We start from the raw sequence: 15,446 nt of genomic DNA, 5'->3' as shown, positions 1-15,446 counted from the left end.
TTCCCTTAAAGGGGAGGGCCTACTGCCGCTATGTTTTTTTTTGTCGGCCGATTGCCAGGTCGGCCTGACAAATATGACCCCAGGTTCGACCGGGCAACTAACTTGGGTTGCCAGGCCATAGGCCTGGCCGAAACCTTCTCGGGTGGCCCAGTGGCCCAAAGGTTTAAAAGCGGGGAGGCTCTCCCCTTTAAGTGAAGGGGAGAGCTGTGGTAACGCGGCACAGTGATGATGTCATCGCAGGGGCCGCTCCACACTGCCCTCAACTTCCGACCCTCAGTTGCTGTCACCGCCGCGTTTTTGCCTCTCGGGTATAGTCACTGCCCCCATTATGACCGACTTCTGGATCAAAACAAAAAAATAATGAACAGTGCAATTTCACGAATGAGGCGACCTGAACCGCAACTGCGGTAAAAACCACCGAAATAGCGTGGGAGCGCCCCGTTACGGGCAGGGTGAAATTTGTACCCCTAAGTGTTTTCTTGCTTGTCAAAGCAAAGGAAGATTTGACAATTGTAATATATAAAACAGTAATGCATACGAAAGCATCATGAAATGGTGCACAGGGGCCACACTCGGAAGGAGCAATGCAGCCACACAATACTACATGTGAGGACTTCCAGTTCCTACCCAGCAAACGCAATTGCCCTGAATTTGGGGTTAGCAGCATAGCAGAAGAATATGCCTTTGAACTGAAAAAAAAATCCGAATGGACCAGGTGTCTCCGGAGCTTCGGACTCTTTGGGTCCTGAGCCTGCAGGCATACGCCTGCGTAAAGGCCCACAGATCCCAGGGGCGCACGTGATTCGCAAACATCCCTGTGATTACGTGGGCCCAGTCAACCAATCAAAAAGGGGGATTCCTATGATGCTTATAGGGATTTCATTTACATATGGAATCCCCATAAGCATATTAGAAATCCCCAAATAAATAAGAATTCACACCACTTAAATAAACATAAATGTTCCTATGTAAAAATTAATTAAAAGACCCTTTAATTAAGCATTTAAAATAAAAATTTAACTTTTTGAAAAGTAAATTTAAACATTTTAAAATAGGCCAAAATTTACCTAAACTAAATTTAAATGTATGTGTATGTTTTAATCATTCGAAAAATGCTATTTTAACATTTATTTTATCCATTACGCTGGTAAAAGAAGGCTTTATGTCTGCTTTTACCAGCTGCAAGGGTTTAGTGGGCATTCGTTGGGTCATAATCATCATCATAGGCAGTCCCTCGAAGCGAGGATGACTTGCTTCCACGCTAAAAAGGGATGAGTTCACAAGTGTTTCAATGAAGGACCTAATATTTCAGATCCCGATCTACATCTTGGAGGGTGGAAGATGCCTGTGCTTGGATTTTTTTAACGTGTGGTGGCTATTGCACACCAGCCACCACACGGGCTTGACAGAGCTAGGTCTTGGTCCAGTGACAAGGATTACCCAATACGACTGGAGACCAGCTCTGCTGCACAGACCGAGCATGCACATATATAGCAATATGGGCTTGCTCGTGCTGCCCCTGGGCCCTCGCCTCTCCTAGGCCCCAGTCACTTCCTTCGACAAACTCTTGCTCCTTTGCCCCTCCTGCTGTGCCTGCCCGCACCGCAATCAGCGACCTGACTTCGCAGCTGTCGCCCTCCTGCAGTGGTGTGCCGCCACACGCTGCTCCCTCCGATGGCCCCGGCCTGCTGATGGTCTTGCAGGCCGGGACCGCTCCAATTTCCAGGCCGGGCCGCCACACACTGCTCCCTCTAATGTAGCCTTTATTTTTCACTGGGTAGTAGTTGGGCAAATAGCCGAACTCTATACCAGTGAAAGTGTTTTTTCAGCAGAAGCGAAAGTTCTGTCAATGCGAAACTTGACAGATTGTGAGTTCCGGGTTTTCGCGCACATGGAAACCAGAACTTGCAGGACCATTCTGAGGACTCAGCCCCACAAAATCCAGGCAATTATAAGATGATTGTACTTAAAAGGAACCAAACTGGTCAGTGACAACAGCCAACCTATTATGTTTGGATGGAAAGTTAAAAGAAAAAGTTTTATAATGAATAAACAAACACAAGTTTATTACTCACGGAATCGATGAGGAATTTGAGTGCACACATATTCTAAATTAACCTGGAGTACTAATCCTGGGCCCAAATTTGGCCAGGAGTTGCTCCGTTTTTTTTGGAGCAACTTGATTTTTCTGGAGTATCTTAAAAATCTTCATTCTGCACATGTAAATTGCGCCAGTGTAAGTGAGTTAGTTAGAATTTATTTAGTTTTTTTTTCAAAAGGGAGCGTTACCAGCCACCTTCGCCCGTTTTGGCAATTTAAGCCAGTTGAGACAGCTAATAGTTGCTCCAAACTAACGTAGGCCAGCGTATGGCCGCACAGAAAACCCTTGCGGAGAGTTAAGAAACTAACGCAGGTAGCCAGAGATAGGAGGGGGAAGGGAAGTGGAGAGGACTTAGCAAAGCACTAAACACCTTCACAACAACATTCAAGAAGCATAAAAACCATCGATAATAAATAAAAAATAAAACTTAAGTCCTACCTTCCTAACTCGGCCCGGGAAGTCAGTGGGCTGACTCCGACTCCTCTCCGACTCCGACTCTCTCGAGGACTCTCCGAGGACTTCCCTCCGACTCTCCAAGGACATCTCTCCGACGTCTTTCAGGACTTCCCTCCGAGGACTTCCAGGACTTCTCTCCGAGGACTTCTCTCCGAGGACTTCCAGGACTTCTCGCCGACGTGTCCAGGACTTCCCTCCGAGGACTTCTCTCCGACAACTTCCAGGACTTCTCGACGATTTCCAGGACTACTCAATGACTTACAGAACTTCTCTCAGATGAGGACTTGTCTCTCTGATGAGGACTTCTCTCCGAGGACTCTCTGGCTGCAGGCAGAAGCTACTGCGCATGCGCGAAACCTCCAGTGCGCATGTGTTGAGCTGCCGGCACTGATTTTCATGCAGGGCCCTAGCTCCGCCCCCTAATGGATAGACTACACCGCGCCAAGGCATGGGCGAGGCCACAGTGTGGCTAGAATCGGGGGAGATCTTTTCACCCTAGGAAGTCGGCGATCTCCGGTGAGTGCGCTGAAAAAACGGGTGGGCCAAATTTGGGCCCCCTGTCCTTCGCACAAAATACCAGTGCTGCAATAAGTTCAAATATTTACCTTGATGTTGAAACAATAGTGACAGCAACTGATGAGGCCAAATGATTAACCTCGGTAATTGGCTTTAAAAGGTAATAGCCATTCTTATTTTTGGAATCATGTTGTTAAATATGACACTCAAATTCACAAAGATTGGCGATGTAATGATTAGACTAACTAGTTTGTTTTCGAAAGTACTACAATCCACCAGTTTCTGTACACGTGAATTATTTTGAGCAAAATGTTGCTGGATCAGAACAAGTGAAGATGTTAATTTTCACAATTTGTACCGCCACTAATAAAAAAACTATTTGAGCATTCTGTGCTTTAGAGCTGAAATGTTTTTAGTACTTTACTGATCAGTTAATATACAAGTGTCTACAAAAGCAAAATACAGCGGATGCTGGAATCTGGAATAAAATCAGAAAATGCTGGAAATCTCAGCAGGTCAGGCAGCCTCTGTGTAGAGGAAGCAGAGTTAAACAGTCTACATTTTATACCTGAGACATGAAGTTACTATTACCTCAGAAATCCAGTCAATTTTAGTAATATCTTCATAACACCATCTCTCAACCTTTGCTCAGTGGTCGCACTCTTGCCTCTGAATCAGAAAGCTGTGGGTTCAGGCCTCACTCCTGAGACTTGAGCACGTAATCTAGGCTGGCGCTTCTGTGCAATACTGAGGGAGTGCTTCACTGGCGGAGGTGCCATCCTTTGGATGTGATGTTAAATCGAGGCCCAGTGTGGCCTCCCAGGTGGACTTCATTGGTTGGAAAGTGCTTTGGGGCACCTTGAGGACATGAAAGGCACTATATCAATGCATTTCAATTTTTTTTTATTAAGAATTTGCATAAGTTGATCAGTTTTTCTCTTTATTTTACAGTGGAGCCTTGTCATGGTTATTGGTCAAGCTGGAGCAATACATTTACACCAAATATGATGCACAGAGGAGATCAAGAATTGCCGGAGAAATTATGTGGTCCCAATAATTCATTTAATAGCATTCAGTGTGAAGCCCTTAAATACCCCAATCAGCCAATCTCAGTAACACCTGACTCTGTGACATGTGATTTACAAAATGGACTCAAATGCACCCCACCCTCTTCTAATACTGCCCTCATGTGTCTTGACTACAGAATTAGAGTATGTTGTGCAATATTCAGCACAACCATCTCTGCAACTACCATCACAAGCACTACTGTCTCCACCACCAGCCCCACAACAACCACCCCTTCAACCCCCAGCCCCACAACAACCACCAGCCCCACAACAACCACCCCTTCAACCCCCAGCCCCACAACAACCCCCAGCCCCACAACAACCACCAGCCCCACAACAACCCCCAGCCCCACAACAACCCCCAGCCCCACAACAACCCCCAGCCCCACAACAACCCCCAGCCCCACAACAACCACCAGCCCCACAACAACCACCCCTTCAACCACCACCCCCACAACAACCCCCAGCCCCACAACAACCCCCAGCCCCACAACAACCACCAGCCCCACAACAACCACCCCTTCAACCACCACCCCCACAACAACCCCCAGCCCCACAACAACCACCAGCCCCACAACAACCACCCCTTCAACCACCACCCCCACAACAACCCCCAGCCCCACAACAACCCCCAGCCCCACAACAACCACCCCTTCAACCACCACCCCCACAACAACAACCACCACAACTATCACAGTACCTACCACAACTATCACAGTACCTACCACAACTATCACAGTACCTACCACAACTATCACAATACCTACCACAACACCTACAACATGTCATTGCAACGTGAATGAATCTAAAGTGGTAAGTTTTTTCATAAAATTAATGTCATAATAGACCAGAATGCAAAGTGTTTTGCATAAGCGGCGTTTACAATTTTGATTCCTAGACTAGTTTTTGTACTTGAATATACTCCCGGAGGAAATAAATATTCCTCCTGCTCAGAAAAACGTTACTTCACTGTAATTTGTAGTTTATTTTTTTTCTTGAATTATTTTCCTCCACCTATCAACTAGGTCCAAAGTTCAACGTAGGGATGATCAAGCATTGCCTATCCACCCCTTTATGTAACCCATGGGAGACGGTGTTACCCATATTACCTTCAGTTCCCTTTCTGACCATGATTGATTCTGTTTAAAACAATAAAAGCTTACCGTGTAAGGAGACTATTCAGCTTACTATGTCTCTGCTGGCTCTCCCCTAGTCCTGTACCTTTCTCTGCTTTAAATCTTTATCTCTTCCTGTAGAAATATGTAATGGTCTCTACCTCAACTAAAAACTCTCTGCATAAAGATATTTTTCTTAACCATTTTCCTCACCCTTTTAGTAATAACTCTGTTTAGTCAGAATAATTGCTCTCCTCTTACACTATTTAAAAGCTTCAGCACGTGATTGCTCATACATTGCTTTTATACTGCACTTTATGTTGTTCTGCTTTTGAAATAGTAACCATTGTGCTATATCGTCAATGAGCCTTCATCAGCTGTTGGTTTCCATTCAAAATACTTTCCTCAACATACAATTCCATTAAGTTTCTTGAGTAGGTTGTAATATTTTTGTTGTGTTTGGAGTGCTACCTACTGAGGGCTTTTAACTTACTGGTCCACCAAATGACAGTTCTGAGTGCTTCCAAAATGTGTACAGGAAACTTGGGACTTAGTTGACCAAGCGTTGGTAGTGTCATTACCTGCTCATCTATTGTGATAACAAAAATGCTCATGAATTGCATTTCAGGATGCATCTATGCTATGGCCCCAAAATTCCAATGGGGGCCATGAGCAGATCGTTGGCCCATCCACTCACCTTGCAACAAGGGAGTGTGTCACTGGGAGTTCCTGGAAATTTCACCAATTCTGCCCTTATTAGGCCTCACAGAAACTCACAGTATCTGAGATTTAGCATAAGTCCTGCTGAAAACCTTTAGAAGGCCTGAACCTTTGACAGGTCTGCTCATTCCATTGAGAGCAGTTATTCTGCTGGATCCTTTCTGGGCCTCCTGTTGTAGGAGTGGCATGGTTCTGCTCCAACATGCTGACTGGCACTTTGGGGTTGGCGTTTTTGCCGATGCAATGCGTTCACCCATACCATGTAAACGACCCTGGCAGTGCCATTTGGAACATCATCTGTATCTGGGGAATAGCAGGAAAGGAGTTTTGTTGTGCTGCACTTGCGGCAGTGGAGAGAGCCCTCGGGAATTTCGGGGCCTACAAGCTTGGCATTGATGCAAAGCAGTTAAGGCATTATACGGACTTCAAACATGTATGGTATGAATCAGATGTTAATGTCCAAACTAGTTCTGGAGTGAGGTAGAATGAGATTCCTTATCATGGGTGTCTTGCTACAGTTTGGTCAGGTGTCAGGTAGGACCTTGACACTAGATTTAGTTGCCAATTAACTACCTTGGGAATATGAATCTGGAAGGCTTTCATTCCATCAACATGTGGGCAGTGTCAAACCACAGAAACAGAATAATGCAGGAGAATGTGTGATATTGGTAGCAGTCACAATGCCTTCAACTGAACCAGTCCATTGTGCCAGCACTGTTTCAAGGAGCAGTCAGACTGCACAGATGGTTCTAACTCTCCCTTCCTCTTGTTGATGCTCACTTGCTGCTCCTCTCCAGTGCTTCACCAGGTGCTTGCTCCTGACTCTCTTTCTCTGATTTCCCCTGAAGTGCACGTTTCTGTGGTGATGCCTGTGTGCTGAAGAGTACATCATGAGAATTTGTGATATGACTACCTTCTTGTTTTTCCTGGGGTCAGTTACACCATTTTTGGAGCTCCGTAGACCAAGAGAAAGGCAACATGTGCTAGCATGAACTGTGAGGTCAAAACTGTGCACACAGTAACAACATCAATGCAGAGAAAAAATCAAAGAGCAAGTTATTATTTAAATGGAGAAAGATTGCAAAGTGCCGCAGTACAGCGGGACCTGAGGGTACTTGTGCATAAAACACAAAGAATAGTATGCAGGTACAGCAAGTGATCAGGAAGGCCAATGGTATCTTGGCCTTTATTGCAAAGGGGATGGAGTATAAAAGCTGCGAAGTCTTGCTACAGTTATACAGGGTATTGGTGAGGCCACACCTGGAATACTGCGTGCAGTTTTGGTTTCCATATTTAAGAAAGGATATATTTGCTTTAGAGGCAGTTCAGAGAAGGTTCACTAGGTTGTTTCTGGGGATGAGGGGGTTGACTTATGAGGAAAGGTTGAGTAGGTTGGGCCTCGACTCATTGGAATTCAGAAGAATGAGAGGTGATCTTATCGAAACGTAGAAGATTATGAGGGGGCTTGACAAGGTGGATGCAGAGAGGATGTTTCCACTGATAGGGGAGACTAGAACTAGAGGCCATGGTCTTAGAATAAGGGGCCACCCATTTAAAACAGTGATGAGGAGAAATTTCTTCTCTCAGAGGGTTGTAAATCTGTGGAAGCTGGGACATTGAATAAATTTAAGTCAGAAATAGACAGTTTCTTAAATGATAAGGGGATAAGGGGTTATTGGGAGTGGGTGGGGAAGTGGAGCTGAGTCCATGATCAGATCAGCCATGATCTTATTGAATGGTTGAGCAGACTCGAGGGGCTGTATGACCTACTCCTGCTCCTATTTCTTATGTTCTTATGTTCTTATACAGTGCCACGCTACTGATAACCAGATATGTCTGCACATGACTCACTGTCTAGTAGGGCTACCATGAAGATACTACATTCTCCCACTTCCATATCCTCCATGGTCACCAACCCAATACTTTGGAGGTCCAACTCCTCATGCTGAGTGACGAGGCACAGATTGGCTGGTCCAGTGCAGATTCTCTCTCAGTAGTTGTGGGCTGCCTTCACCTTTCAAAAGAGACCAGACAGACACTTTCAGCAGTGGGATGTTCCATGAGGGGTACTGCAATGGTCAGCTTATATTCCACATGGAGCGAAAGCATGAGTACATTGCAAGCAAGTAGTTTGAGGTGCCTTATTAATTTGCTAACATAAAGTGGAGCTCTTCTGAGACAAAGGACGCCTGTCCCTTTGGCAGCCACTGAGTTGTAGCTGCAGTTTTACAGACACAGTAGTTCGGGGGTGGAAGATGCGAGGGTTGGGCCAGTGATTTCCCGGCTGGACTGCTGATGGGCTCAGTGCTTCATGCAAGTGTAGTACAGGCTTTGTTTTGAGCAGGCACCTTGGAAATAATCCTAGTTAGGTATTCTTCCTCAATCCAGGGAACCTCTTTCTCCACTTGCTCCCATGAGCTATGGATATGAAAGTCTGTGATTAGATGGCTGGCTACCTCCCTGCTATGTTTGCTGAACTTTGCTTAGGTAAGAGGGTGCTCCTCAGCCCATAAAGTATCCAACTTTCTTGCTGCACCTGCTGCAGCAGCATGTCCAAGTATCCTTTCAGTGAAGAACGTGGCTCTCCCAGTTCTTGCAGACATCACCTTACTCACAATAGCCAGGTTCCATTACAAAGTAGCTATTGTAGTTGCAAATGCGCAGAGGTGTATTGAGATTATGTAAATTAAATGACCCTGTCACATCTGACTGAGTTGGAGTGCAAGGGAGTGCTACGATTACTACCATTTTTTGTGACAACCAAGGAATTGGTCCTTGGATTCAGGTGCAGTGAGTGAAAATGGCAGATGCCAAAATCAATGTAAAAGGTGGTCGAATTATTTCATTCTTATCAGCTACGTTCTGAGACATTATTGTGTTAAATTGGCATGAGTTACATGAGTACTGTTAAAGCAATCCACATGGTTATTGATCTGATTAACTTTTCTTAACCTTAGTGCCCTGGAACACAGACAGAAAACTGTTCAATTAAAGAATGTGTGAATGGAATTGTTAAAGAAAAAACCTGCAATCAAGAAAAGCCTAAATGTCGTAATAATTTAAAGCCCATTGAAGTCATAAATGAATGTGGCTGCCAGTCTTGGGAATGTGGATGTTAGTATCTTTTGCTTGTTCTAATTACTATATAATTAGACATTATTAGTAGCATTAACATTGTTTTGTTTCCCTCATCACAAAAAAACATGCAAACCGTATTTTGCTTACTTTTTAGGTGAATGTAGCGTATATGGAGACCCACACTATATTACCTTCAATGGACTAGCGTATAATTTCTTCAAGAATTGCACGTACATTCTTGTGGAGGAACAAAATCCAAAATACAATTTCACAGTTCTATTAGATAATTACTTCTGCTTTCTTTCTGTACCCTATTCTTGTCCAAAAGGGTTAATTATTTTTTACAAAGGAGTTAAGATCACTATTTCAACTGACAATAACTATGTGGTAAGTATTCATCTCTATTTTGTATTACTGCCCAACATCTTGGCCAAATAATTAACTAGTACAATATATCAATAAAATATTGAAAGGGCAATAACTGATTGAATCCAAATGCATTGTGTGGTGTGATAATAAATTGCACAGGCTGGGCAGTTACTGGTCTGTGTTGAGCTAGCTAGAGCAATGGGGCCACAACAATTGGACCCCAGATCTCTGGGAATGGGATGGGGAAAAATCAGCCAGATTTCCTGCTCAATGTGATCATTGTGGATGAAAGGATTAGGAGAAAAGTAAAATGCTCCCTCCCCCGTGATTGAATCATCTCCTGATAATAACACTGAGATTACACACAAAGATGGCTACTTGTATTAGAGGGCTACTGGCACCAATGGAATTGCATCTCAAAATGAATCAGTACCTTTGGAGTGAGTAGGGGAGGGAATAGAAATAATATATATATATATCCCATTAGGGGAATTTTACATCACTTTTATCTCAGTTCATTGAACAGAGATAAACATCTCAGTTAACAATGTCCTGATTATCTCCAAAACTTATTAAGCTATTGCTGGTTTGTGGCATTGATGGTTTAAATAAAACTATATTTTCAATCTTACAGTTAACGGTTAATGGAAATCAAGAAACTGTTCCCTACAACACAGATGAAATAAGCATTACTGAATTGAACTCCAGGAGTGTGCGTATTTATTTTACTGACATTAAAACAACAATCACTGCTGCTCTAAACCATTTTAAAATCAGAGTGGCAGAACGATTTTTCTTCAATAATACCCAAGGACAGTGTGGTATGTGGTTTCACGTTTTCATATTATGTTGCGGCCACTTTTATATTTCATTGCAGAGGCAAAGATGCTGCTGATTTGATGTTTGTCGTGCAATTAGGACAAAGATTGTTCTTTTTTCTCTTAGGCTCTTGCACAGATGTTCCCGATGATGATTGCATGAGACCAAATGGGATAATAGAGCCTTCGAATTGCTGCCACCAAACTGCATTTGATTGGAAGGTTGATGTCCCCAATAAGCCGTATTGTAAATCAGCACCTCAAAATCAGCCTTGTACTGTTGAACCAACTCCCACACCCTGCTCTCCCATTGCATCTGTATGTGACATCATTTCACAAAAGTATGTAAAGTTTTAAATTGTAATTTAATTTATTTCAAAATCAGTTTCAAAAATATTGTGTATATATGTGTGTGTATATATTTGTGTGTATATATATATACACATATGGGGGTGTGTATATTATATATATGTGCGTGTGTGTGTATGTATATACAGAAGGCTAAATACTGCAGAATCTCTATAGGAGTATAGAAAGTCCAGGGGTGAAATTAAAAAGGATATTAGGAAAGCAAAGAGAGAGCATGAACATTTCTTGGCAAGTAAAATCAAAGAAAACCCAAAGATGTTTTATAAATATATTAAGAGCAAGAGGATAACTAAAGAAAGGGTAGGGCCTATCAGAGACCATGAGGGTAATCTGTGTGTGGAGGTGGAAAATGTGGGTATGGTTCTTCATGAATACTTTGTGTCTGTTTTCAAAAAGAAGAGGGATGATGCAGACACTGCTATAGAGGAGGAGGAGTGTGTAATGTTAGATGAAATAAACATAGTGAGAGAGGAGGTATTAAGGGGTTTAGCAGCTTTGAAAGTGGATAAATCCCCAGGCCCGGATGAAATGTATCCCAGGCTATTAAGCAAAGCAAAAGAGGAAATGGCAGAGGCTTTGACCATCATTTTCCAATCCTCTCTGGCTTCAGGTGTGGTGCCAGAGTACTGGAGGACTGCTAATGTGGTACCTTTGTTAAAGAAGGGAGAAAGGGATAGACCGAATAATACAGGCCAGTCAGCCTAACCTCAGTGGTGGGAAACGTATTGGAAAAAATCCTTAAGGACAGGATAAATCTACATTTAGAAAGAAACGGATTAATCAGTGACAGTCAGCACGGATTTGTTAAGGGAAGGCCGTGTCTGACTAACTTGATTGAATTTTTCAAGGAGGTAACCAGGAGGATTGATGAGGGCACTACGTATGATGTAGCGTATATGGATTTTAGCAAAGCTTTTGATAAGGTCCCACATGGCAGACGAAAGTCAAAGCCCATGGGATCCAGGGCAAAGTGGCAAGTTGGATCCAGAATTGGCTTAGAGGCAAGAAGCAAAGGGTAATGGTTGATGGGTGTTTTTGTGATTAAAAGGATGTTTCCAGTGGGGCCCCCGGCTTTTTGTGGTATACATCAATGATTTCGACTTGAATATAGGAGGTATGATTCAGAAGTTTACAAATGGTACAAAAATAGGCTGTGTGGTTGATAATGAAGAAGAAAGCTGCGGACTGCAGGAAGATATCAATCAACTGGTCTGTTGGGCATTGCTGACATAAAATAGCTACTACATTTGCCTTCACATCAGCCACTACGGGGGGTGGGGGAACTGTGGGGTGGGGTGTGGGGCAACTCGGCTCCCATCAGATGCTACAACTCTCTTCTGCTCGCCAGGACACACTAGGGGTGGAATTGGTCCTCTGAGAAAGGCCCGTTATTGCCTGTGAGAGACACTAACGGGGCACTAATTAGTTTTCGTCCAGGCGTGGCAGCCAGAGCTCCACCCCCTGGAATTGACCCCGGGACTCGTCAGGCGAAAAGGGGTTAGCTCCGCACTCTGTTGTTTACACCCTGGCACAAGCAGTGTGATGATGTCATCGCCATGTGCGCCAATCCATTATTGCCCTCGCTGCCACCTTTGTGGACCGCGGGGGAAATTGCCCTACGGGACACGAGACTGGCGTGGGGCAATGCCGACGACAGCTTTACGGTGCGCGAAGCTGTCGTGGCTGCCATCTTTTTTGTGTCGGATGATTTTGTAGTTGGCCCAACAATGGTGGCTGCTAGTGCGGCTGGGCCGCGAACATGCAGCCTGGCACCCCCTCTTGGTTGCCGGGTCGCTCGCCTAGTCGAAACCCTCGCTGGTGGCCCAGTGGGCACCACTAAAGCGGCGGCAAAGCTCGCAGCGTTCCTCTCCTTTAAAAGGGGAAGGACATTGTGATGTCTCAACGTGACGGGGCACGTCTGCGTCGTGCTGATGTCATCAGTGTCCCGCTACCACCCCACCACGGAGCGCTTCCAATAACACTCCGCCTCCATTGAGGGGGCGGGAAGGTCCAATCCCGCGCCGGGGGCATAACTTCCTGCGACAGCGCTAAGTGTTCACTTAAATCAAATTATGCTCCCCACACATGAGCAATTTCATCCCATTATCTACTAAAGTTGTAAAACAGCTATTCCCAGCTTCTAACCCCCTCCTTTGCCAACTCAACCTCTCGTCCTTCCCTTGCCAACCTGCGCCACCTCCACCACCTCCACCACTTCCCCACCCTAGGAATGAGAAACTCAATGGGAGATTCACTGGTAATATATTAACTTGCAACTGCACACTCATCTGTAAGCTGTTTAATAAGATATAGATAAATTGATATTATCTAAAATGTAGAGGTGGATTTCACTCTACTACGGTTTTGATCATAAATAATTTAGAACAATGTTATTTTATTTAACATTAGATCTAACCAAATAAACTGCTGTTTTAGATGTCACATCGATGATGCTTATAATTTACCAAAAATATAGTTTGAAATTTAATAAGATGTTGAATAAAATGGTGAGGCTTACCTTTAGTGATATTTGTGTTTTCCCCACCATACAGACCATTTGAAAAATGCGACAATACTCTGCTTAAACCTTACCAAGATAGCTGCAGAGAAGACCATTGTCTCGTGAATTCCACACAACTTGATTGTATCAACATAAAAGCTGCTGCTGACAGCTGTAGAGAAAATACATGTGTTGACTGGAGATCTTCTGTAGATGGATGCAGTAAGTACTCTCAATATTCTATTTTGATTTACACTATAATTTTGTAACAACCTAGAGTCTATGTTAATATATATTAAAATCGCAGGATTAAAATCGCCCCTTGTGCCTGGACATAGGGGTGGATTTTAATCCTGTGTGGATTTTGGGTTGGGTGTAGGGTGATGGAGCAAGTTGCTGGCGCAGGGTATTTTAACTCATGAGCCTCACCTGTACACGGCTGCCAATCAGGCTGAAACAGGCGGAAAGCCACAACTGGCCGGCGGGTGGGAGTAGTTCAGGTGGCCTGAGGACACAGGCTGGGAGCAAAGGAAAGCACGCCGACAAGCAGGTAAGCCACAGGGAGGTGGTTTCAGGATGGGCTCGAGGGAGGGAGGTGTTGGCGGTGGAGTCCAGGCAGGGGAGCCTCCTGGTTCAATAAAGAAAAGATTTCAACTTTCCTTGGAGGGCCTGTTCCTCCAGCTGCTTGTGCCTGGCCGGAAAGTTGTGAAGCCTTCCCCACTCCATGGGAGCCCGATCATCATAAATGTATGAGGCTGCCGCCTGCTTGCAGTGTGCGCCTCAGCCACTGAACTGCACCGAGTAGTTAATATGGTGACCAATGGGATTCTAGTGGGAATGGGGCGGAAAGGCTGAATGCTGCCTTTTAAAGTTCGCCCCCGACTCCCAGTCAGTTGCCGCCGGGTGTGTTGGGATAAAATTCCTGCCATCATTTTCACAACCTCCATTAGAAATCTTCCCCCCCCCCCAGCCCCCCCCCGTCCCCCCGCCCCGAACCTTCTCTGTTCCAATGAAATAAGGGCAATTTTAAAAACTTTTAAAGAATCTTACATTCTTTCTATCAGCCTCGTGAATCTTCATTGGACTCTTTCCCTTCCCATAATGGGTGACCAGAACTACATGCAATACTGAACTGTAAGCTAACCAATGTTTTGTACAAATTCACCACCACTTCCTAGTGCCAACTCACCTCCCAGGTTTTGTGTTCAAGGCCCACTACAAAACTTGCATACATAATCTAGGGTGAGACTTCACTGCAGCACTGCAGGAATGCTGCATTGTTAGAGGTGTTGTCTTTCAGATGAGGTGTTGAACCGAGGCCCCGTCTGCCTGTTCAGGTGGAGATAAAAGATCCCTATTCAGCACTATTTAGGTCATAGTTTGGCCGAAATCCATGCTTCTACTAATGCCATCACCAACATACAGTTAAGTCAAATAACTTATCTCATTGTTGTTTGTGAGACCTTCTGGGGAGGCCGCTAACGGGTCGCAATGGCGCTTTCACCCAGGGCAGGGGGGCACTACTGCCTCCTGGGAAATTGCCCCGGAGGTTTGGGGGCACTGTCCTGATACGTCGATCGGGCTCCTATCGTGCAGCCCGGCACTCCATTTGGTTGCGGGGCTGCTGGCCCGGTCTATCGGGTCCCTGGTGACTGCACAGCGGCCCTCCCTTTTAATGGAAGGGGAGGGGCGTTGTAGCGCTATGCAGAGCATCCGCGTAGCGTTGGCCTGCTCCGCGTAGCGCTGAACTGAGCGCCGTGCTACCGCCTCAGGAGCGCCCCTCAAAGGAAGTGGAGCGCCGGAGACTGTGCTCCACTACCTTTGAGTACAGCCCAATTCCACATCGGGGGCGGGACCTCCAGGTGAAGGGCTATTTCCAGCCCAGGAAGTCTCCAGTAACTTTTCTGAGATATGAAAAAAGCTACTCTATTCAAATCAAGGAAGCTGCTTAAAATTTTCAGAGAAGGAACCAATCAATTTGAAACTTCTTAAAGAGAGAAAAATTGGATTTAATTTCCAGAAACAGTTCAGAGTAATTAGGTTGCCACAGCGGTAAGAAACTCAAGGGAAAGGAAACACTATTGTTTAAATGTTATCCACAAAGGGTAACTTGGTACTTAGAGTTGGGCCAGAGAATGCATAATTCGCATTATCTGTTCTGGTGGGAGCAGATTTTGGGTGGGATCTCATTAAGGCTAGTCTCTGCCCTCTTTTACATTCATTGTAATTGCTGTTGAAAGTGAGGGAGGATGAAAGAAGTGCACCCTGCTCCCTCTGTGCAGGTACAGGATAATGACAGAATTACATAATTCCATCATTTGCATCTGCCTTTCCCTA

General features: G+C 44.8%; 2 protein-coding genes across 2 annotated transcripts in view; both read left to right on the top strand.

Annotated features, from left to right (window-relative positions):
• LOC139278098 (mucin-2-like) overlaps positions 1-10,322 on the top strand; it is a 115,841-nt gene extending 105,519 nt beyond the window's left edge. Inside the window, exons 33-37 of the mRNA XM_070896757.1 lie at positions 4,025-4,953; positions 8,933-9,089; positions 9,208-9,440; positions 10,057-10,243; positions 10,300-10,322. Coding sequence (XP_070752858.1) covers positions 4,025-4,953; positions 8,933-9,089; positions 9,208-9,440; positions 10,057-10,243; positions 10,300-10,322 — 1,529 coding nt within the window. The remainder of the gene's footprint in view (positions 1-4,024; positions 4,954-8,932; positions 9,090-9,207; positions 9,441-10,056; positions 10,244-10,299) is intronic.
• The window catches only part of LOC139278565 (integumentary mucin B.1-like), a 41,390-nt gene continuing 30,704 nt past the window's right edge, over positions 4,761-15,446 (top strand). Inside the window, exons 1-6 of the mRNA XM_070897484.1 lie at positions 4,761-4,953; positions 8,933-9,089; positions 9,208-9,440; positions 10,057-10,243; positions 10,368-10,581; positions 13,162-13,331. Of these exons, the coding sequence (XP_070753585.1) occupies positions 10,400-10,581; positions 13,162-13,331 (352 nt within the window). The 5' untranslated portion in view covers positions 4,761-4,953; positions 8,933-9,089; positions 9,208-9,440; positions 10,057-10,243; positions 10,368-10,399. The remainder of the gene's footprint in view (positions 4,954-8,932; positions 9,090-9,207; positions 9,441-10,056; positions 10,244-10,367; positions 10,582-13,161; positions 13,332-15,446) is intronic.

Source organism: Pristiophorus japonicus, chromosome 13 (genome assembly GCF_044704955.1).
Source record: "Pristiophorus japonicus isolate sPriJap1 chromosome 13, sPriJap1.hap1, whole genome shotgun sequence".
In the NCBI taxonomy this organism is placed as follows: Eukaryota; Metazoa; Chordata; class Chondrichthyes; family Pristiophoridae; genus Pristiophorus; species Pristiophorus japonicus.
This window is presented reverse-complemented; position numbering and strand designations above follow the sequence as displayed.